General features: G+C 47.7%; 1 protein-coding gene across 4 annotated transcripts in view; it reads left to right on the top strand.

The window, feature by feature from the left end:
- The window catches only part of MOCOS (molybdenum cofactor sulfurase), a 61,225-nt gene that overhangs the window by 4,643 nt on the left and 33,672 nt on the right, over positions 1-22,910 (top strand). For 3 of the 4 annotated variants that reach the window (XM_059140282.1, XM_059140283.1, XM_059140281.1), the window contains exons 2-8: positions 3,724-3,813; positions 7,000-7,066; positions 8,615-9,256; positions 12,228-12,304; positions 14,577-14,776; positions 19,615-19,731; positions 20,589-21,047. In XM_059140282.1, the coding sequence (XP_058996265.1) occupies positions 3,724-3,813; positions 7,000-7,066; positions 8,615-9,256; positions 12,228-12,304; positions 14,577-14,776; positions 19,615-19,731; positions 20,589-21,047 (1,652 nt within the window). Of the gene's footprint in view, positions 1-3,723; positions 3,814-4,225; positions 5,464-6,999; positions 7,067-8,614; positions 9,257-12,227; positions 12,305-14,576; positions 14,777-19,614; positions 19,732-20,588; positions 21,048-22,910 lie in introns of those variants that run through there. The other variant, XM_059140284.1, reaches the window with a different exon arrangement.

The following is a 22,910-nucleotide window of genomic DNA, read 5'->3' as shown; positions in this document are numbered from 1 at the left end:
GAATAAATTTATCAAAGAAATACAAGACTTAAACACTGAAAACTACAAAATAACATTGAAAGACATAAAGGAAGACCTAAATCATTGGAAAGACACCCTGTATTCATGAATTTGAAGACTAAATATTGCTAAGATGACAAAAGTCTTAAACTGACGTATAGATTGCATATCATTCCCAGGTACCTTTTTGCAGCAATTGACAAATTGATCCTAAATTTCATAAAGAAATGGAAGGGGGGACACCTGGGTGGCTCAGTTGGTTAAGCAGCTGCCTTCGGCTCAGGTCATGATCCCAGCGTCCTGGGATCAAGTCCCACATCGGGCTCCTTGCTCAGCAGGGAGCCTGCTTCTCCCTCTGCCTCTGCCTGCCATTCTGTCCGCCTGTATTCGCTCTCTCTCCCTCTCTCTCTGACAAATAAATAAATAAAATCTTAAAAAAAAAAAAAAAAAGAAATGGAAGGGACCCAGAATAGCCAAAGCAAACTTGGGAAAGAACAAAGTTAAAAGACTCACATTTCCCATAAAAGTAAAATGTGTAAAATTTATATTAAGTTACAGCAATCGAGACAGCATGGTATCTGTATGAGCACAGATGCACAGAACAGTGGAATACAACTGTGAGTCCAGAGATAAGCCCATATGTCTATGATCAACGGCTTTTTTTTTTTTTTTAATGTATTTGACAGAGAGAGAGATTACAAGTAGGCAGAGAGGCAAGCAGGGCGGGAGGGGGAAGCAGGCTCCCTGCTGAGCAGAGAGCCGGATGCAGGGCTCCATCTCAGGACCCTGGGATCATGGCCTGAGCCAAATGCAGAGGCTTAACCCGCTGACCCACCCAGGTGCCCCTGTCAACTGTTTTTTAACAGAAGGCCAAGACTATTCAATAGAGGAAAGAACAGTCTCTTCAACTAATAGTGTTGGGGCAGCTGGTATCCACACGCAAAAGAATGAAACTGGACGCCTACCTCACACTGTATTCAAAAATTAACTGAAAATGAAAGAAAGTCCTAAATATAAGAGCTAAAAATATAAAACTTCTAGAAGAAACCATACACAATAATTATCAGGACCTTGGATTAGGCAGTGGTTTCTTATGACACTAAAATTATAAGCAGTAATAACAACAGGAATAGACAAATTGGACTTCATCAAAATTAATAACTTTTAGGGGCACTTGGCTGGTTCAGTCATTAAGCATCTGCCTTCAACTCAGGTCATCATCTCAAGGTCCTGGGATGGAGACCTCCATCAGGCTCCCTGCTCAGTGGGAAGCCTGCTTCTCCCTCTCCCACTCCCCTTACTTGTGTTCTCTCTCTAGCTGTGCTTCTCTCTGTCAAATAAATAAATAAAATCTTTCTTAAAAAACTAAAAACTTTTATGCTTCAATGGACACCACCAAGAAAGATAACTGGCTAAATGGGAGAAGACAGATGTCTTCACAAAAACTTGCATGTAAATAGTCATGGCAGCATCACTAAGAATAGACAAAAAATGGGAACAACCCACATGTTTATCATTGGGTGAAAGAATAAGTAAAATATGGTGCCTCCTACTATTCAGTCATAAAAAGGAATGACATGAAAATGTCACAGTATTACACTAAGTGAAAGAAGTCAGACACTAAAAGAACTCATAGTATATGATTCCATTTATATGAAATGCCCAGAATCAGCAAATCTGTATAGATAGAAAGTAGATTGATTAGTTATTGCCAAGGGCTGGGGTTGGATGGATTGGGAAGTGACTGGTAATGGGTATGGGTTCTCTTTTTGGGATGAATGGAAATGTTGTAAAATTAGATAGTGGTGGGGCGCCTGGGTGGCTCAGTGGGTTAAGCCACTGCCTTCGGCTCAGGTCATGATCTCAGGGTCCTGGGATCGAGTCCCGCGTCAGGCTCTCTGCTCAGCAGGGACCCTGCTTCCCTCTCTCTCTCTCTCTCTCTGCCTGCCTCTCCATCTACTTGTGATTTCTCTCTGTCAAATAAATAAATAAAATAAAAAGAAATTAGATAGTGGTGATGGTCACACAATTTTGTGAATCTGCTAAAAGTACCACTAAAGGGGTGAATTTTATGATATGGGAATAATATCTCAATAAAGCTATTATAAAGAACCAAAAAAAAAAAAAAATCCATTCTGCAGGGGCGCCTGGGTGGCTCAGTGGGTTGGGCCTTTGCCTTCGGCTCGGGTCATGATCTCGGGGTCCTGGGATTGAGCCCGCATCGGGCTCTCTGCTTGGCGGGGAGCCTGCTTCCCCCCTCTCTCTGCCTGCTTCTCTGCCTGCTTGTGATCCTCTCTCTCTGTCAAATAAATAAATAAAATATTTAAAAAAATCCATTCTGCAAACAACAACAACGAAAAACATTTAAGTGAATGAAAGAAGGAATGAATCTATTTACATTGTATGTTCTGGAAAGTATATCTCAGAGTTTGCTCTATGTCAGTACTTATAAAGTACTAGATGGAGGTGCAAGAATTCTTTGTTTTAAACACATGTTCAAGGATGTCATTTCCAATCTCCTGCTATTGCAGACAATGCTGTTGCACTAAATGTCCTCATGTGCAGACCATTTCACAAACCACGGGTATTTATAAGATGAATTCCCGGAAGAGGGATGAGGTCAAAGAGGGTTTGCATTTTATTTATTTAATTTATTAAAAAAAATTTTTTAAAGATTTATTTGTTTGACAGAGGGAGAGATCACAAGTAGGCAGAGAGGCAGGCAGAGAGAGGGCGGGGGAAGCAGGCTCCCTGCTGAGGACCCTGAGATCATGACCTGAGCTAAAGGCAGGGGCCTAACCCACTGAGCCATCCAGGTGTCCTGTATTTTATTTTATTTTTTAAAGATTTATTTATTTATTTGAGATAGATAGAGCGAGAGAGAACATGGGGAAGGAGCAGTGGGAGAGGGAGAGAGAATCTTAAGCAGACTCCCTGCTGAGTTTGGAGCCCCATGAGGGGCTCCATCCCAGGACCCTGAGCTCATGACCTGAGCCGAAACCAAGAGTCAGACGCTTAACCAACTATCCCACCCAGTTGCCCTGTGGGTTTGCCTTTTAAACCATGACTGATATGGCTAGATTGCTGTCCCTGAAGTTATATCAGTGTAGCCTCCTACTGGCCATGAACCAGAGGGCCTGTTTTCCAGCACCTTGCCCACATGGTGAATTATCCAACTTTCTGGTTTCCACCGTCTGATGGGAAAACCTCGGTATCTCACGCTCATCTGAATTTGCTTGTCTCTGTTATGAGAGAGGCTAGAAAGATCATTTATGATCCTAGAATTGTCCGAAGCTCTCAGAGCTATTCTAGGGTTGAAGGATGTAGAGTTCACTGTGGGAAAGCAGGATCAGGGCTTGGCTGCCAGGGAAGCGGCAAGGAAATTCCAGGGAGGAAGTGAGTCATAATGTGAAATTGCTTTGCCGTCATGAATCACAAATGTCTATTGGGCTCCTCCTCTGTGTGGGATGTTGTTCCAGGGTCACTAAAGAGCTGGCTAATCAGGAACGCTTGCTCCGGGCTCTAAAGGTCATTCGATAGGGAAAGTGCAACCTTCCATTGCTCATGCCTCCACTCGGATTAAGGAGCTCCTGTCAAGATGCTGGGAGAAGTCAGTAGCCTGGGGGGTCCCTCCCGCTCAAGCTCACATGGTCCGGGATCTAGGTGAAATGAGTGGAACACGTCTGAAAAATAACCACAGCTTTATTCTGTGTTTTCTTTCAGGAACTGTCTACCTTGACCATGCGGGAGCCACACTGTTCCCCCAGAGTCAGCTCACCAGCTTCACGAATGATCTCATGGAAAATGTTTATGGTAAAGAACAACACACCAAAACTGATTTTCACGCTGAAAGGGAGCCAACTGCATACAGCTGATACATCCCAGCTTACTAAATGTTGGATTAATCCAAAAGAACTGTGCGCAGCACGCAGAGTTGAATGGGTCCCTTGGGAGTGGGGAGTCAGCGAGCCCTGGGTCTGTCCCTCTAACACATGCACTGTCAGGATAGGAAGAGTTAGCTCAGGGACACACAGTTTACTTCCAGAAGGAGGGGTCAGTGTCAGAAGGGCACAAAGGTAGGAAGGTGCTGTGTTTATGGCAGAATGACCCTGTGGGACAGGACAGTACAGAATGTAGAGTGGCGGGGAGGACATGCACTATTTTAAAAAAAGGTTTATATATGTATTTGAGAGAGAGAGAGAGAGAGAGAGAGAGAGCACATAAATAGTGGGGAGGGGCAGAGGGCGAGGGAAAGAGAGAGCCTCAAGCATACTGAGTGCAGAGCCCGATGTAGGGGTGGATCTCAGGACCCTGAGAGATAGGACCTAAGCCAAACCAAGAGTTGGGGCTTAACTGACTGCCCCACCCAGGTGCCCCTATTCTTTCACTCCATAAGTGTGTGTTGGGCCACTGTGCTGTGCGGGGCACGGTGCTATCTCAGACACCAAGGAAGCACAGTCCCTGCCTTTGTGGGCTGTGACCTAGTCAATGCACGATCCTAATCAAGTGAGCTCCCAGTAAATGTGAATGGCCACCTGTGTGAAGGGCTGTGGACCAAGGGCCTGCGATCCCATGGAGGGTGTGTGGCTGCAGCGTTGGCAGTGTGAAGGTCAGAAAAAGCTGCCCTCGAAGTCGGGGGAGTCCTGGAGGATGAGCAAGGAGTTACACGGGAAGGAGGAGCAGCGGGGCGGGTTCCAGGCAGAGGTAATTGCACGAACCCTAGCGGTTCCAGGTATTAGCCCCGCCCCTGAGCACAGAGGAGGGGCGGGGAGTGGAGGAGGTCTGAGAGGAGAGCTAGGGAAGGGCTCCGAAGGAGCTCCGCGGAGTTTGATGTTCCTTCTAGAAAGTGTGGACAGTGCGGGCGAGGGAGCCTGGCAAGGGAGCCTGAACTAAAGGCAGCAGAAGCAGATGCAGCAGCGGGGAGCGCAGCGAGTGCTCTGGTGTGCCGAACGCGCACTCACTTCAGCCACCGCTCCGGACCTTTGAGCTTCACCCTCCCCCTCCATCTCGGCACCTCCCCAATCCCCGCCTTCCCGCAAACGAGGGTACAGGTGCAGCTAGCACACAAGCTAACCTACAGGTTTTGTCCTCACTCCTGTTTTAGAGGTGAGGAAAGTGGGTCCCGGATAGGGTAGGTGGCTAACCTGCGGCCACGCAGTCAGGACATGCCTGAGGCACGGGGCTCCAGAGCACCAGACCCCCTCAGTTCAGGACCGTCCTCTCGTGCCTCACTAAGATCCTGGGCAACCAGCAGATCTTTAAATCTGGGGAATAGTTTCTAGGAGAGGTGCCAGTGAGGGACCCTATGGCAATCTTGATCCATGATTTGCGAAGAGATCCACAAGTCTTGAACCTTTCCAAGAGCCGTAACTGTGGGATTGGTGCGGAGAGGGGACAGCGTCTAGACTGTAGGTTGTGCTGACGGCGTGGAGCTAAAAACCAGCGCTTTGAGAGGCAGTGAGGGTAAGTACTGACTGTGGTTACCAGTTACTAGTACACTGGTTACTACTGCATGTGGAAGAGGATCATTGATAGCTTTGGTGGCCAGAGATCTAGTACACCAGATGGCATGGTATGAGAAAAGAAACAAACCCTAAAACAAAGAAGGTCAAGACTACGATATGGCATGCCTCTGGTCCTGCTCCCAAGAAAGGCTTGTGCCCAATGCATGCACATCTCGCCCCTCTGAGGTCTGTGTCCTTGTCTGGGGGCCGTGTTCTGAGGGAGGTGGTGATACTTCAGGACACACTCATGTGGAATCTGAGGAGAGGAGGAAAACTGGAAATTGATAAGTGAACTTAGAAGAGGACTTAGCCTTGAGAATGGGCTAAGGGGAGATGTGATGGCCCCCTTCACATACTTGGGGCCACACAAGTAACACAATTAGATGTGTTTCTGCAGAACAGCAGGGGTGTGAACCCAGGACAGAAGATGGGGATTTCAATTAAGTGGAGTTCATGGCTCTGTCTCAAGCTTGGGGGAGAGGTCAGCCTTCCGAGTTTATTCTCCTTGATTCCTTGGAATGATCAGAACCACCTCTCAAAGAGCCTGCAGAAACGGTTTACATTGGCCTGGTTGCCTGTGAGCTGACTTCCAACTCCAGTGTTCTTCCTGGGTCCCATCTCGATCTCGGGGATTGGTTTATTTATTTAAACAGTTGTTTAGGGCACCTGGGTGGCTTAGTCATTAAGCATCTGCCTTTGGCTCGGGTCATGATCCCATGGTCTTGGGATCAAGCCCTGCATCGGGCTCCCTGCTCTGCGAGAAGCCTGCTTCTCCTTCTCCTAGTCCCCCTGCTCATGTTCCCTCTTTCGCTGTGTCTCTCTCTGTCAAATAAATAAATAAAATCTTTAAAAAAATTTAAAATTGTTTGAGAATGGAGTTATATTTCATGCATCATAAAATCCATCTATTTCAAATGTACGATTTAATGATTTAGGCAACTTTACCAAAGGTGCCGCTATCACAATAAATCATTTAGAACATTTTCATTCCCCCAATAAGATCTCTGATTCCTGTTTATAGTTCAGCCCTGTTGCCCCCTCAGTCTCAGGCAACCACTAATTCACAACTTTCTGAACCTCTTTCTATACCTTTGCTGGACATTGCCTATATAAATGGACTCATACACTATGTGACCCTTCAGGATGTTTTTGTGGCTGACTCAGGGCATAGCCCGTAGATTGTGACTTTCTGTTATGAATACTTTCCCATTGTGTGGTTATACCCCATCTTGTCTCTCTGTCCATCAGCTGAAGGGTATTCATGTTGTTCCCAGAATTTGGCTTTACCAATAAGTCTGCCTGTGAACATTTCTGAGCATGAATCTTTGTGTGGACATGTGTTTTCATTTCCCTAAAGTATAGAGATGTGGTATTGCTGGGTCACAGAGTAGTTGTAGGGTCACCTTTTTGAGAAACCGAAGGAGAGGGTTTGGGAGGAATAGGAGGGGAGAAACAGAGGTAGTGACTTGATGGCTTTGTCTCTGTAACCTGCCAGGTAATCCTCACAGCCAGAATATCAGCAGCAGGCTCACCCACGACACCGTGGAGCATGTGCGCTACAGGTGAGTGGCCAGCAGTTCCAGGATGGGGAGGACTTCTTTCCTACCCCCCACCACAACCCACACAGGTTCCGCGTTGGTCTAAGGAAGATCACTTTCAGCTAAATGGTCACGTGCAGAGTGAGGACCGTTAGGGGCAGAGGACAGGAAGGTCAGAGGACAGGAAGGTCAGAGTGAGTAGGTAGGGAGCAGGGCAGCCCCGAAGCACAGGCGGGCAGCCTTGAGCTGTTCTCGGGTGTTGTATGTGGCTCCGGGCTGAGGCCAGAGTGCCTGGGGGCCAGAGGGACCACAAGGGATCCAGTTTCCTAAGCCTCATTTTCATTTTCATTTTTATTTTTTTAAAGATTTTTATTTATTTATTTGACAGACAGAGATCACAAGCAGGCAGAGAGGTGGGCAGAGAGAGAGAGAGAGAGAGGAGGAAGCAGGCTCCCTGCTGAGCAGAGAGCCCCATGCAGGGCTCAATCCGGGGACCCTGGGATCATGACCCAAGCAGAAGGCAGAGGCTTTAACCCACTGAGCCACCCAGGCGCCCTCTAAGCCTCATTTTCAGAGAGAGGAAAAAAGGTTTCCTTTGGGCTTTCTTTTCATGTGTCATTAGGCATTATTCATCAACAACCCACCCCCGCAAACTTTTTACTAGTATGTGCAGCTTGAAATAGCTCTTTGTATTTTTCCACATGTAATAGTTTTTAGTAAGTAGTTTCCAAGTGGTGCCTAAAGTTACTTGAATTGCTATAATTTCAAGTGTTTCCAATTGGCAAGGGAGGCTGGGCTGCCAATATTAAAGGCACCGTGAAGCCAGTTGGTGAAAGAGCCGGAGAGTAGACTGAGGAAAGAGTGTTTTCTTTTTCTTTTGTGTTTTAAAGATTTTACTTATTTATTTGACAGAGAAAGAGATCACAAGCAGGCGGAGAGGAAGGCAGAGAAAGAGAGAGAGGAGGAAGCAGGCTCCCTGCTGAGCAGAGAGCCTGATGTGGGACTTGATCCCAGGACCCTGAGACCATGACCTGAGCCGAAGGCAGAAGCTTAACCCACTGAGCCATCCAGGCACCCTCAAAGAGTGTTTTCTAGGATTAAGTTTTGTGGATTTTTATCTTTTTTTTTTTCCCTAGAGATTTATTTATTTGAGAAAGAGAGAGCACCGTGGGGAGGGGAAGAGGGAGAGAGAGAATTCCAAGCAGATTCCCTGCTAAGCGCAGAGCCCAGATGCTGGGCCCACTGTGGGCTGGATCTCAGGATCCTGAGATCATGACCTGAGCTGAAACCAAGAGTGCGATGGAGTGACTGCGCCACCCAGGCACCCCGCGGACTTTTATCTTCTCTGGGAGGGTGGGGACGTGGGAGGTGGAGCTGCTTTTGCCAGTTGGAACCTGTTTGTCATCTCCTCTTGCAGCTGGCTCTGCCCCGGCCTCACTTTGCCATCGTGGCAAAGCCGACCTGGGTTTTTCCCTAAAAATGAAGGCAGGTTCTATGTGATAGTGATACAACTGCTCTGACCATGTGACACTGTGAGACCCTGCAGCTGGCATGACACTCTGCTTCTTCCAGGATTCTGGCGCACTTCCACACCTCCCCAGAGGACTACAGCGTCATTTTCACAGCAGGGAGCACAGCTGCTCTTAAACTTGTGGCAGAGGCCTTCCCGTGGGTGTCCCCCGGCCCAGAGAGCAGCGGGAGCCGGTTCTGTTACCTCACGGACAGCCACACCTCCGTGGTGGGCATGAGGAAGGTCACCATGGCCATGAACGTCACCTCTGTCCCCGTCAGGCCAGAGGACATGTGGTCGGCAGAGACTCGGGGCATGGATGCCAGTGTCCCCGACAGCCAACTTCCACATCTTTTTTGTTACCCCGCACAGAGTAATTTTTCTGGAACCAGATACCCCCTGTCCTGGATAGGAGAGGTCAAGTCTGGGCGGAGGTGCCCGGTGACCGTGCCCGGGAAGTGGTTCGTGCTGCTCGATGCGGCCTCCTACGTGAGCACCTCCCCTTTGGACCTGTCGGTTCACCAGGCCGACTTTGTCCCCCTGTCCTTCTATAAGATCTTTGGATTCCCCACCGGCCTGGGTGCTCTGCTGGTGAATAATCGTGTGGCTCCTCTGCTGAGGAAAACCTACTTTGGAGGGGGCACAGCCGCTGCGTACCTCGCAGGGGAAGACTTCTACATCCCACGGCGCTCGGTGGCTGAAAGGTAACCTCACCTTGGGAGTGGCTGGTAGGAGCTCAGCAAGGCGAGGGGCAGGCCTGTGTCGCCTATAGGATTGTGCAAGGGACCAGACTGGGTGACTGGGGTCAGAGATTGGGGTGTGGATGGGGATTAGAGGGATGGAAGCTGGTGGCAGGGCTCAGATCTGGGGGGGCGGAGGTTGGCTGGAGTGTGTCCCAGGCCCCCATTTGTGGGCTTCTCCACAGCTATGAGAGGACAAGGACTTCGAGGGGGAAGGTGATTGGCTCTCAGGAGAGGAAAGGTGGTGTGGGGAGCCATGGTCCCGGTGTTGATGGCTGGGACTCATCAGGTTGAAGGCGTAAGAGGGTGAAAATGACAGCTGACCCAGGGTTCTACTGGGGCCAACAGTGGGGAATACTATGGGATAGGGACAGGGAGCTAGTTCCCCTGCAGGTGCCTCAGAAGGTGGGAGCCCTGGATGGGAGGGTGTGTCAGATCCCCCACAGACCCAGGGGCAGACTCAGGCCTCTGCAGGTAGGGCCGTGTCCCCTGCAGTAGAGTCACTGGTCAAGTGTGTAGGCTCCAGAACTGGCTTGCTGGCGGGGGATTCCTGGCTTTACCACACGCCAGCTGTGGGGACATGGGCATGTGACTTGATCCCTGCACCTCATGTTTTTCTTTCTTTTCAAGAAACAATCTTTTTTTTTTTAATGATTTTATTTATTTATTAGAGAGAGAGAGAGAGAGTTAGAGAGCACAAGTAGGGGAATGGCAGAGGGAGAGGGAGAAGCAGACTTCTTGCTGAGCAGGGATCTGCACGTGGGGCTCCATCCCAGGACTCTGAGATCATGACCTGAGCCGAAGGCAGACGCTTAACTGGCTGAGCCACCCAGGTGCCTGTGGTGTCTCTTTTACTTAGGACTCCTCTGTAGTTGAGGGATTCTGAAACAGGAACACTAATGTAAAACATTTTGTATCCAAGTGTGAGAATATAACAAGTAATATAACCAAGTGAGAAGAGAATGATAGGCACACATCATATAAATTAAAGGCAGATCACAATGACAACTCAAACTTTATCAAGCCAATAGGAGCATCTGAAGGCCAGGAGAAGTGGGGCAGCTCGGATTGGGCCCTGTGTGGGTGGGCTGGGCAGGATCAGACCTCTTTCCTTCGATTGGGTGGATTGCTTCTCAGCAGGTGCTGCCCCAAGATGCCCACAAAGCTGAAAATATTTACTTACCGCTAGAAGCCTCATTTTTTTCTTGTGAATTTAGGACTAGAACTCAAGAGATTTAATACTCAAAACCCAAATGCTTTTTGAGTATGTACCCAGACCATGCTCTGAATCGTTTTATAACCCAAGGAGATACAACCTTTGATGGAAACAGCAAACTTCCTTTCCTCCAAGAGTCTATTAATTATTGATTAATAAATGATTATTTATTATCAATCAGTAACCTAAGTCATTATAGGATAATAATGTTTAATTTACTGAAGATTATTTAGTGATTAATCAATTAGTAATTGATTCATTATCAATTAATTCATTCCTTTAAAGATTTTATGTATTTATTTGACAGAGAGAGATCACAAATAGAGAGGCAGGCAGAGAGAGAGGAAAGGAAGCAGTCTCTGCGTTGAGCAGAGAGCCCGATGCGGGGCTCGATCTCAGGACCCTGGGATCATGACCTGAGCCAAAGGCAGAGGCTTTAACCCACTGAGCCACCCAGGCACCCCCCAACTAATTCATTATTAATTCACAATTGATTCATTATTAATTGTCAGTTCATATACTTGATTCATAATTATTAATTACTAATATATTGGTTTTAAAAAGAAATTAACATTTCAGTTGTGTCAGTAACAATATATATTTTTAAAGATTTTATTTATTTATTTGACAGACAGAGAGCAGAGGAGGAAGCAGTCTCCCTGCTAAGCAGAGAGCCCAATTCGGGGCTTGATTCCAGGACCCTAGGATCAAGACCTGAGCCGAAGGCAGAGGCTTTAATGTACTGAGCCACCCAGGCACCCCTGGTTACTCAGTAACAATATTTTGAGCAAATCTCATCTCTAGAATATTAAAATACGAAGCACAGTATTTCCACTGAAAACTTTGACTTGCTTTGATAACTCATAGCCAGGCTCATAGAGGCTATGGTTTCCCACCATCTTTATGCCCGTGCTCTCTGAAACCTCCTGTCTCCAAGCTTCCCCCTTCTGTGGCAGCCTGAGGACTGACTCTGCTTGTCAGATCCTGGGTCCCATCCTGTCCCTGCTCTCTGCTCCGAGCCGTTCAGACACATGGTATCTCCCCAAGTTAGACATCTTCTGACTTTATCTCCTACCACTCTCCACCTTGCCAGCCAATTCCCAGCTCCTGCACACCTGCTCCCGACTACTCTGATGTTCTTACCATGCAGGAAGTGTGCCTGCCTCTGCCTGCTTGGCGTCTTTACTGCAACCTCTCCCTGGGACGCCATTTTCCTCTGAAGCTGCGAGCTCAGCTGTTTCAAAAATGATACTTGGGTTCCATAGCATTTCGAATGATATTGTTTCCAGGATGATATGTGGTTCCATAGAGTTTGGGAACATTGACATGTAGTACTTGGATCACGCTTAACTGATGCCCTGTCCGTGGTGTTCTCCTGGGTCAAGGGCAGCATTTCAAGAGTCCGAAGCACTTGAGGTTTTGTCCAAGCGTTCATGGGGGCAGGATAACATTTCTCAAGGTGGTGACTGTCTTTTTAGCTCCTTTTATTACCAAGGCCATTCTCTCCCAAGAAAGCTGCCAAGAGAGTTGGCCCCATGGGTCTCAGTGTGCAAAGCCCTCTGTCCTGACGGGGAGAGTGAGCAGTGGTTTATAAGGCAACAAAGAGAAGGTATTCAGAGATTATGGCTAAGCCTAAAATCAGAACCTTGTTACACACCGCAAAATGCTCATGGAGATGTTGGTCACAGCTTGACCTTGTTTCCCTCAACACTGTTATAGGTTTGAAGATGGCACCATCTCGTTCCTTGACGTGATAGCACTAAAACATGGATTTGATGCCCTCGAGCGCCTCACAGGTCAGTGGAGCCTTTCATTTGCTCCTGAAATGGGAGAGAAAAGAGAGGGTCTGTGCGAGTGTCTGGCCCTTGGCAGCTGAATAGTTGAAGCTCATTCTCAAGAACTTCGGAATGACTTCTGAGGCTAGAGCAAGAGACCGAGCTGCCTTTTTTTTTTTTTTTTCCTTTTTGCCAGTTAAAAGAACATTTTAACAAGTAAGAGATATTATAAATCAGGAGATGTGTACTTTCACAGCCGCAGAGAGGCCATCCTTGGTCCCTTGACTGGGAATGGTTACAGGTCCTGAGACCTTAATCAGCTGATCCCTTGCTGGGCCATCCCTCTTGTCCCATGGGGGAGCTATATAAAGAGCCCACTTTGCCCACGAGGAGCTCATACTCCGAGAGGTTAAATGCCTTCCCCAGGGTCAGGGAACTTGTGATTGAGAGAATAGGGATTTCAACCTAGGCCATAACAATGTCTAACCCGGGGCATCTGAATGGCTCAGTTGGTTAAGCATCTGCCATCAGCTCAGGCCATGATCTCAGGGTCCTGGGATCCAGCCCCACACAGGGCTCTCTGCTCAGTGGGGAGCCCATTTCTCCCTTTGCCTGCTGCTCCGCCTGCTTATGCGTGTGCTCTGTCTCTCTCTCTATCAAATAAATAAATAAATCTTAAAAAAAATTTGCCTAACCCTGAGCCCCAACCACTGTCTCTGCTGTGATGCATGTCTTCTTTCCTGACAAGTGTTTGGGGAGTGTGGGCAGGTGGGGGACATTCACTGTATGCTGACAAGCACACGGAGACCATGTCCCATCGTGTGGAGCTTGACACAAGGGCATACAGGACTAGGAGAGCCTCTGACTCAAGTGCCAGGCATCCACCATCCTGTTGTGCTCCTGGACACTCCTCCAGAGGCTGAGCTTCTAGAACTGGGTGGTACTGCTTGAACCCATCCATATGGAAGTGGAGTTGTGGTGAACCAGGGATGTGGCTCAATGATTAGGTAATCACAATAATGAGAGCCTTCAGGTTCTCAACCTGAGCCCAATACTGGGGGCAGACAGAATTCACGGGAGGGACAGGGGTAGCCTTGATGGTAAGGCAGGAAGGTGACTGGACATTATCCAGGACAGAGAGGAGATAATGATGACAAGCTTTGAGCAATGAGCCCTTTTCCAAGGAAAGATATTAACAGAGACCACAGGACAAGCTACAGTTCTGATGGGGGCAGGGGCAATAAAGCAAACTCTAATTATTCCTACTTGTTTGCTTCTTTGGAAAAAAATGTGATGAAATGCCTGTAACATAAAATGCATTGTTTTAGCCAATTTAAGTGTACATTTCAGTGGCATTAAATACATTTACATTGTTAAGCAGCCATCCAGCCCTGACACCGTCTCTAGAACTTCTGCAACATCACAAACTGAACTGTACCATTGGACAGTAACTCCCCTATTCCCCTTCCCCCAGTCCCGGGGAATCTCGATTTTTTTCTCTGTCTCTGAATTTCCTATTCTAGGCACTTATATAAGACGCAGTGTTTGTCCTTTTGTGTCCGGCTTATTTTACATATTTTCAAGCTTCATCCATGTTGTAACACGTATCCTTAATTGATTTGGATGGTGTTAAAATGATTTAAATATTAAAAGAAACAGCAAAAAGAAATGATCCTTTTAAAGATAAAATTGTGACCTGACTGGCACAGTTGGTGGAGTGTGTGACTCTGGATCTCAAGGTTATGACTTCGAGCCCCACATTGGGTATAGAGATTACTTAAAAATAAAATTTAAAAAATTTAAAAAAAGAATAAAAATAAAACTGTACATTTTTGCCATCTGTAACCCAAGGGTCTAAATTAAAAAAAGAAAAAAGAAGGATGACAAGAATTCTCGTGGAAGTTTCCACAGAACAGCAACAGTCAGGTGTTGGGCAGGCCCCAGATCTACACATTAATCAATATGTCCAGTCCCACACACTGGGACGATTTACAATCGTTAATCTGAGCTCCAGCTTGGTAGTTAGAATGACCTTGTTTTTCTTAAAAATGAGTGAGTGAGGGGCGCCTGGGTGGCTCAGTCAGTTAAGCATCTGTCTTTGGCTCAGGTCATGATCCTGGGGTGACAGGATCGAGTCCTGCATGGGGCTCCACACTCAGCAGGGAGTCTGCTTCTCCCTCTCCCTCTGCTTGTGCGCCCTCTCTCTTTCAAATAAAGAATTAATAAAAAAATTAATAAAATGAGTGAATTACATGTGAAGTTCATGTTTCTAATGTTTCTCAATCATTTTTAGGTGGGATGGAGAATATAAAGCAGCACACCTTCACCCTGGCTCAGTACACTTACACGGCCCTGTCTGCTCTCCGGTACCCCAGTGGAGCCCCCGTGGTGCGGATTTACAGTGACTCTGAATTCAGCAGCCCGGAGGTGCAGGGTCCAGTCATCAATTTTAATGTGCTCGACCCCAGTGGGAACATCATCGGTTATTCCCAGGTGAGTCTCCTCGTCACCTCCCACCATCGTTCACAGCAGGAGCGCCGTCCTCTGGCGCTCTGCCGCCTTCTGGAGCCCTGCAGGTGCAGTGAGGGTCCCTGGGTGCTTGTGGCAGCTGTGTGAAGGGCAGCCCGGCCGTGGGTGGAGGGGTTACGGCACTTCCTTAGAGGCTTCGTATGCTTATTTCCACGCCATTCTAACAGGCATGGCTGTTTAGTTTACCAACCCTCCTTTTTTAGCCAGAAATTGTCAGCTTCAAGTGCGAGGAGAGAGGGGCAGAGTCTTTGATTGCAGTGGAGGGGGACAGCCGACAGCTTGCCAGCGAAGGAAGATGCCCTGAAAGAGTGTAGGCAGAAGAGCAGTGTAGACAGAATGGTACTCCTGAGGCCATTTCATGTCCACTCAGCACGGTGGCCCCAGTGACACTTCAGACCGGATCATGGCATCACGCAAAACGGGGGCCTGTTTCCATCATGTATTTGCATGTGTCTCGGGATTCAGAAGTCCTTCTTCACAACAAGTAGAAACGACGTCTCACAAAAGCCCTATTTGTGCCGCAGTTCCTGCATATTATGAGTTCAAAGGATTTAGTAGTTTGGTTATAAAGTAGTTTGTGCAAATGTACTCTCTCTATTTCCCCATGAAAACAGGACAAATAGTGGAGGTTGGGAAGTTCTTGGGTCCTTGCCATAGCTGGGTAGGTTGGTCAGTGCTCAGTCCATTAAATGTCCAGAGTCACATCAAGCACTCACATATGGTGGTAGATGGTCCCCAGGTGGGGTGTCACAGCCTGGCAGGGCTGGGGAGCCTGAGGCCCTTTCCAAAGAAGCTCTGTGAGGAGCAGGTTCAGTGGTCAGCTAAGTTTGGAAGAAGGTGTTCATCTTGGGTAGGTTTACTGCACAGACCCCCACTCAGTAAGACCCCCACTGGCAGCCCCATGCGATTCATAAATGCTTTTGGAGGATGGTGGGAAACGCATCTGGAGGAAATGTTTTGCTTTCTAAAATACATTATTCTGGGTGACTGGCAACCTAAGTCTCATTCTTGCATCTTGAAGAAGCTTGTGCTTGCTGCACGATGTGAAGGAGGACAGACAGGTGACCATGAACGACGCCGGGCAGGCAGAGCAGGGAGGGAATGTTGCATTTGGTCAGAGAAGCCTCAAAGAGGAGAAAAGCCCTGGGTTGGGCGCAGGGGGAGACAGTTGTGTAGGTGTCCCACTGATTTCACCAGGACTCCTATTCCCTGAGGTGGACCCGGGACGAGTTTCTCCTTCTGGGGGTTTGTAGAGGCAGCGTGTCCCACGAGTGACCAGCGGATTCTATGGCGGAGGCTTGGCCAACTGTGCTGCTGGCTCCGGAAGGTCCAGCCTGTTTTCCGCAGGCTCCTTCTCCGTGTGGGAATCCCACAGGGATTTGGTGGCTTTCAGAAAGGTCAGATGGTTTCATGGCTGGGTTGGGCTCTCTTTTCAGGAGATTTCAAAAGAATCTGTGATTCTTTTCAGAGAATTCAGCTTTCCGTAAAGAAGCTTTGGGGTTCTTATTTTTGATACCCAGGCCTCCTAATTCCATTCTCCTTTGTGTGGAAGTCACTCTACTCAGTGGTTAAGAATGTGGGTTCCGATTCTGACTGCCTTTGGTTGGCTCTGTGAGGGTGGGCGAGTTAGTGTCAACCCTCCAGGTGTCCATGAAGCGGGGCTAACAAGGGGCCCTGTGGATAGTGTTGCTCTGAGGACTAAATGAGATCCGATGTAGAATGCCTGAGCACGGGGCCCAGTAGGAAGCAAGGGCTCAGTAAGCACTGAGTGTGAGGGCACCTGCAGCGGGGTGGGGTGGGGTGGGGCGCGGCTCCCATGCTGCACTGTGGTGGGCGGCTCTCTCGCCCTCCCTGGATGCCGTGCTCATCCTGGCGCTGAAACCACACCTTTCACCTGGCCGGGATCCCGCAGGTGATCTTCTTGAATCTTGGTGGGTTTGTGACTTGCTCATAACCAGGAGAAGGCCACAGAAAGGGATACTGTGTGGCAGAAAAGGCAGTGCCACATCAGCATTATTCCTTGGGACATCCACTTTTGGGTCCCAGGTTACCATGCAAGAACGTCTACCCTGGGGCTGCCATGCTCTGAGGAAGCTGGCCACGTGGAGAGGCCAAGCACAGGCCCTCTGGTGGCAGTCCTGTTGTGAGCCCTCCTGGCTGGGACGCTAGACACACACCCGACGCATTAAGTGAGTCTCCAGATGACTCCAACTCCCAGACAGCACGTCACTCCCAGCCTTGGCATCTTCCCAGCTGAGACTCGGGAAATCATGGAAAAGAGTCAGGCATCTCCTCCGCTCTTTCCAAATTTCCGACCTACTACAGCTGTGAACACAAAAAAATGGTTATGATTTTGTTCTACCAAGTTTGGTGGCCTGCTTAGCAGCAGTGGTAACGGAGACTGTAAATGTATGGTATGGGGTATGGGGGTTGGGGAGTGAGCACAGGAGATTTCCAATTCCAGTTGGCAGGGGTTGGGGTACGGTGGGGAGGGAGAGTCCCTAGCAGCTGCCCTTTGAATGGAGGCCACCGGACTCTGGAGATGGAGTTGGCCTGACCCCGTGGTGTGGCCTGGTCTCCGCACAGAGAGCCAGGGAACGCCTGAATTTCATTAGCAGGTCCCCACGCCACTCAGCTGTTTGCCCAAGGTAAAGGAGCAGAGTTGTTTTCCTGAGGCCCCTTAGTTCAACCCTGAGAATGGCTTCTTCTCACTCTGACAGTCCAGGGGAGAGAGCTCAGGTGAAGACAGCCATGGTCTCACCAGTGTGGGAGGTCCCATTGCTGTGCACAGTCCGTCAGGAGCGCGAGCCGGCGTGTGGTGAGCTGTGTCTGCGGAGGGGGCCTGTGGCTCCTGGCTGCCTCTAGCCACCCTGCATTGTGGATTCCCAGGGACAGAAGCTTCAAAGTTTTGCCCAGCTGGGCAAGCTGTGTTTGTTTTCCTGAATGCAATTAAGCGACTGCCGAGTTTAGCCAGTCATCTGGGCTGAGGACCCTCAAGGGGCTCCCAGACACGTGGGAGAATGGAACCCTTGACCCACAGCCGGGTAAATATCCTCCATGTGAGCCCTCCCTTTGAGCCCTGAGTGAATACAGATCACTTCCCAGAGCCTTCAGGAGACAGGAAAGAGCCTTGAGACTTCTGGATTGAACAGCAGTTCTGTGATTCAACCCAAAGTAAGGGACATTATGGAAAGCAAATGGATAAGACACAGTGTCAACACAGTCATGTTTGTAGCCCAGGCTGTGAACCAGACAGGGCAGCTCTGAGTGGTAGCTCTGTGGGGACTGCTCTGTGATCAGCCTTGGGGCAGAAGATGCCAAGGAGCCGTCCCACATCCGGGCCACTCGGACTTTATTCTTGTGAATCTCCCTTGGAACATGGGGGCTCTTTGAAACAAACAGACCTAAGCAGGGTCGGGCCTGGTTAGTACTTGGATGGGAACAAACAGACCAACAAACAAACCAACTAGTTTATTATTTTTTTTTATTGAGATAATGTTGATATATAATATTGTATTAATTTCGGGTGTACAACATAATTATTTATATATATATATATATACATATATATATATATATATAATCTGAAATGATTACTGCTGTTTAAGTCCAGTTAACATCCATCACTATACATGGCTCATTTTTTTCGTGTGATGACAAATTATAAGACTTACTCTCTTAGCAACTTTCAAGTACATGTAACACAGCATCAGTAACTAGAGTTACCATGCTCTACATTACATCCCTGAGACTTATTTATCTTATAACTAGAAGTTCGTACCTTTTGACCACCTTTACCCATTTTGCTCTCCATCGCTGACAGCCACCAGTCTGTTCTCTGTATCTGGGAGTTTGATTTTTTTTTTTTTTTGGTTTCACATATAAATGATATGATATAGTATTTATCTTTCTGTGTCTAGCTTACTTCTCTTAAAATCATGTCCTTGAGGTCCATCCATGTTGTCACAAATGACAGGATTTTCTTGTGTTTTTTTTATGACTGAAATACACACACACACACACACACACACACACACACACACAGTTTTTTTAATCCATTCATCCTTTGATAGATACTTACATTGTTTCTATGTCTTGGCTACTGTAAGTAACGCTGTGGTGAAGTGGGGGGAGCATATCATTTCAAGATAGTATTTTCACTTTCCTCAGATTAATACTCAGAAGTGGGATTGCTGGATCACATGGTAGTTCTATGTTTAATTTTTTGAGGACCCTTCATAATGTTCTCCATAGTGGCTGCAACAATGTACATTCCCACTGAGATTGCACAAGGGCTCCCTTTCTCTACAGTGTTTGCAATACTTGTTATTTCTTGCTTTCTCAATAATAGCCACTATAATAAGTATAAGGTGATATCTCATTGATTTGATTTGCATTTCCCTGATGAGGAGTGGTGTTGAACATCTTTTCATGTACCTCTTGGCCACTTGTATGTCTGCTTTGGAAAAATGTCTATTCAAATCTTCTGTCCATTTTTAATAGTGTTGTTTGTTGAAATGTGAGCTCCTAACTTGGAATTTGGCCTGAATTTGACATTCTCAGTTTTCTCAGGCATACATTATAATCCATCTGGATAAACTTTAGTTATCAGTGACATTTTGTCAAATGTGTTTAGTAAATCCATGATAGATCAGGGAACTTGGGAGCGAAATTCCAAGCTCAGATTTTCACTTTATTGTTGGGAAAGGGAGGTCCACATCTTGATCTGAAACTCTGTCCCAGGCCATCCGAGTAAAACTGGACATCCTTAACACTGGTCTCATGTCATATTGAACCCACAGGTGGATAAAATGGCCAGTCTTTACAACATCCACCTGCGAACTGGCTGCTTCTGCAACACTGGGGCCTGCCAGAGGCACCTGGGGATAAGCGACGAGATGGTCAAGAAGCATCTTCAGGTTGGTAATGCTGCTCATCTCCAATGGTGGCCTCTCCAACCACCCTGGAGGCTGGTCTCGTGTCTGGGGTCAGAGATCCCAACCAACCATGAACTGGATTTTACTTAAAAAGAGAGAGGAAGACCCAGTGACCCCAACTCTTCGGTGACTGACCTGGGTTCAGCACTGGGGCAGGTGGTTGGCCTGAGCAACGACCCATCCTGGGCAGCCCTGCTTGGAGAGTTTTGGGGACTTCTTGCCTTCCTTTCCACTCCTCCCAGCAGGAGCACCCAGCCTGCTTTTGGCTTTTGTAGTGGCCTAGGCTGGCCATTTGTATATCTTTTTTTGAAAAATGTCTATTCAAATCTCCTGTCCATTTTTAATAGTATTCTTTGTTGAAATGTGAGCATCTTCACATTTTTCACAAAACAAGAACATCGCTGTCTTGCTTTCTTGTCAAAGAAGGGTTGCAGCCCTCCCTTTGGTTCTGAGAGAGCTTGAGGGAGTCACCAGCAGGTGTTTCTCCTGCGTCAGCTCTGGGGAGACCAAGAAGCTGACCCATCCTGCTTCCTAAACTTTGGTTTGTCTTGCTGGGTCGGTGGGTTGTCATGATGTGTGCTCTGGGTAAATGCCTTCCATGCAGTATTTCTTTTAAACTTTTTAAACAATCCATTGAGATTGGTATTGACCTCAGTTTGCACTTGAGCAAAGCGAGATTCACAAGGGAGTCCTCGTGCTTAGCGGAGCAGGGCTCAGACACACAGCATGTGTTACTCTTACTGTTTCTTCTCCTGGGTTAAGTTTCTTCTCCAAAATGATTTCAGATTTATCCATGTGGAATGAGTCACCCTAGCTGACTTATTTTCCTTTTATCCTAGGCCGGTCATGTCTGTGGAGACGATGTAGACATCATAGACGGGCAGCCTACAGGGTCTGTGAGGATTTCCTTTGGATACATGTCTACACTTGAGGATGCCCAGGCCTTTCTCAGGTTCATCATAGCAATGCAACTGCACCAGTCTGATGGCCAGCCTCTCCCTCAGACCACCCCTAGGGAGGCTGGAGCTGTGTCAGAGAGCGAGGCTCTGGATGCCAGGCTGATCACTGTGGACACATGTAGTCCCTCACCTCAGGAAGATGTCCGCACAGCCTCCGGGGTTGGCGACGACTCGCCTAGCACTGTGGATGCAGGGGGTTCGTACCCACATCCGCCAACAACCACCGGAACCCAGGAGACCCCTCCAGAGAAAGCAGCAGGAGCCCTGCATGGGGGCCTTGGGCCACATGTCATCACCAATCTTTACCTCTACCCAATCAAATCCTGTGCTGCATTTGAGGTAAGGGTTTTCATGGCAGCCCAGTGACCACTTGTTATTGTTATTGTTGTTTACTTTATACTTTTTTTTTTTGATTAAGTGAAGAAAAAGGTACAGGAAGTAAAGCAAGTCATGCAGAAAATCAAAATCATATTCAGAGTGCTGTGCCATGGGAGAGGTCATTCTCATTCCACCATTCTTGGTTGGGGGTGACTTTTGAACTTTTAGAGGTATGCCAGAGACGATCCTGTTTCTGAATGGTGAACACCTAGTTACTCTTAATAATTATGGATATAATTTTCAGTGAATGGGTGTGCTGGTTCCTTGCTGAAGTATTTTACACGCTTTGTCTTGTTCTGTCTTTAAAACAAGATGAGGTGCATAGTAATAATCATCCCCATTTTATAGATATGGAGCCCGAGAGCTATTGAGGTTAAACAGTTTGTCCAGTCATCAATGATAGAGGAAAGATTTGAATCCAGGTCTGCTGACTCCTTGGGTCAATGTTTTTATGTGACTTGTTCTGCTGAGCCCTCCCTGTCCGTATGAACTATGTCCATATGAACTATGTCCGTATGAACTATGGTATGGCTTGGTGGTTACATGAGCTGAGCAGTTGGGTTGCCCACCTTGGCTGGCCAGCCAGCCCTGACAGCCCCGGCCAAAGTGTGGCTATCTTCCTATGGCCTGTGTGTATCCCAAGTCCCAGGTAAAGGTCCCAGACTCCTGAGCCTCTGGAATTACAGGCTCTTTGGTTCCTGATCAGACATACCATGGTCAGGGCTGTTTGTGGCCTGCTTTTCATGGTTGTCCCAGGGGAACCTGTCCTCCAGGCTGAGACCATAAGAAGCAAGTTCTCTTTCACTTCCTAATGGAGGAGGGTGAGGAATCCATATTTCCCATGTGTGTCAGACTTGTATTTTCACAGACTGCTCATGTTCCATAGGATAGTCACACAGCACAGATACCTGGGTAGGAAGTAGTGTCCCATTTTACAGACAAGGACACTGAGACTCAGTAAGGTTTGCTAAAGCTCTTCTGTCTATCTGCTCATTCAAAAACTGCACACTAAGGACCCACTAGCTGCCAGGCCTGGGGCCAGCACCTGGTATACATTGATGAGCAAAATGGAACAGGTTCCTTCCCTCAGAGAGAGCAGTATCTCAGAAGAGACAGACACAAGACCAAGCACCACCCGAGTGAATAGAATCATACTGGTGATAAGAGACCATGAAGGCATGAAGGGGGTGCACCAGATACAGCTCTGGCGGACGGATGTCTTAGTCCCTTCAGGCTGCTATAGCAAAGTGCCATCAACTGTGTGGCTTATAAAAAACAGAAATTTATCTCTCATGGTTCTGGAGGCTGCAAGTCCAACATCAAGGTGCTGGCAGATTTGATGTCCAGCAAGGGCTCACTTCCTGATTCACAGACGGCGTCTTCTTCTTCTTCTTCTTCTTTTTAAAAAATATTTTATTTATGTGTTTGACAGAGAGAGAGAGAGAGAGTTCACAAGTAGGCAGAGAGGCAGGCAGAGAGAGGGGGGCAAAGCAGGCTCTCTGCTGAGCAGAGAGCCCAATGTGGGACTCCAACCCAGGACCCCGAGATCATGACCTGAGTCGAAGACAGAGGCTTAACCCTCTGAGCCACCCAGGTGCCCCCAGATGGCGTTTTCTCACTGTGTCCTCACATGGCAAAGGGCCGAGGGAGCTCTCCAGGGCTGCTTTTATAAGATCTTTCATCACCTTCAAGACAGTTCCACTCTCATGACCTAGTCACCTGCAAACAGACTCCTAACCCCCAATGTGAGGGTATTATCTGAGGTTTCTTTAGGCTTTCTGCCTTTGGGGCAGGAATTCCTTAAGAGTGATACTATGCTTTCTC

Source organism: Mustela lutreola, chromosome 11 (genome assembly GCF_030435805.1).
Source record: "Mustela lutreola isolate mMusLut2 chromosome 11, mMusLut2.pri, whole genome shotgun sequence".
NCBI lineage: Eukaryota > Metazoa > Chordata > Mammalia > Carnivora > Mustelidae > Mustela > Mustela lutreola.
This window is presented reverse-complemented; position numbering and strand designations above follow the sequence as displayed.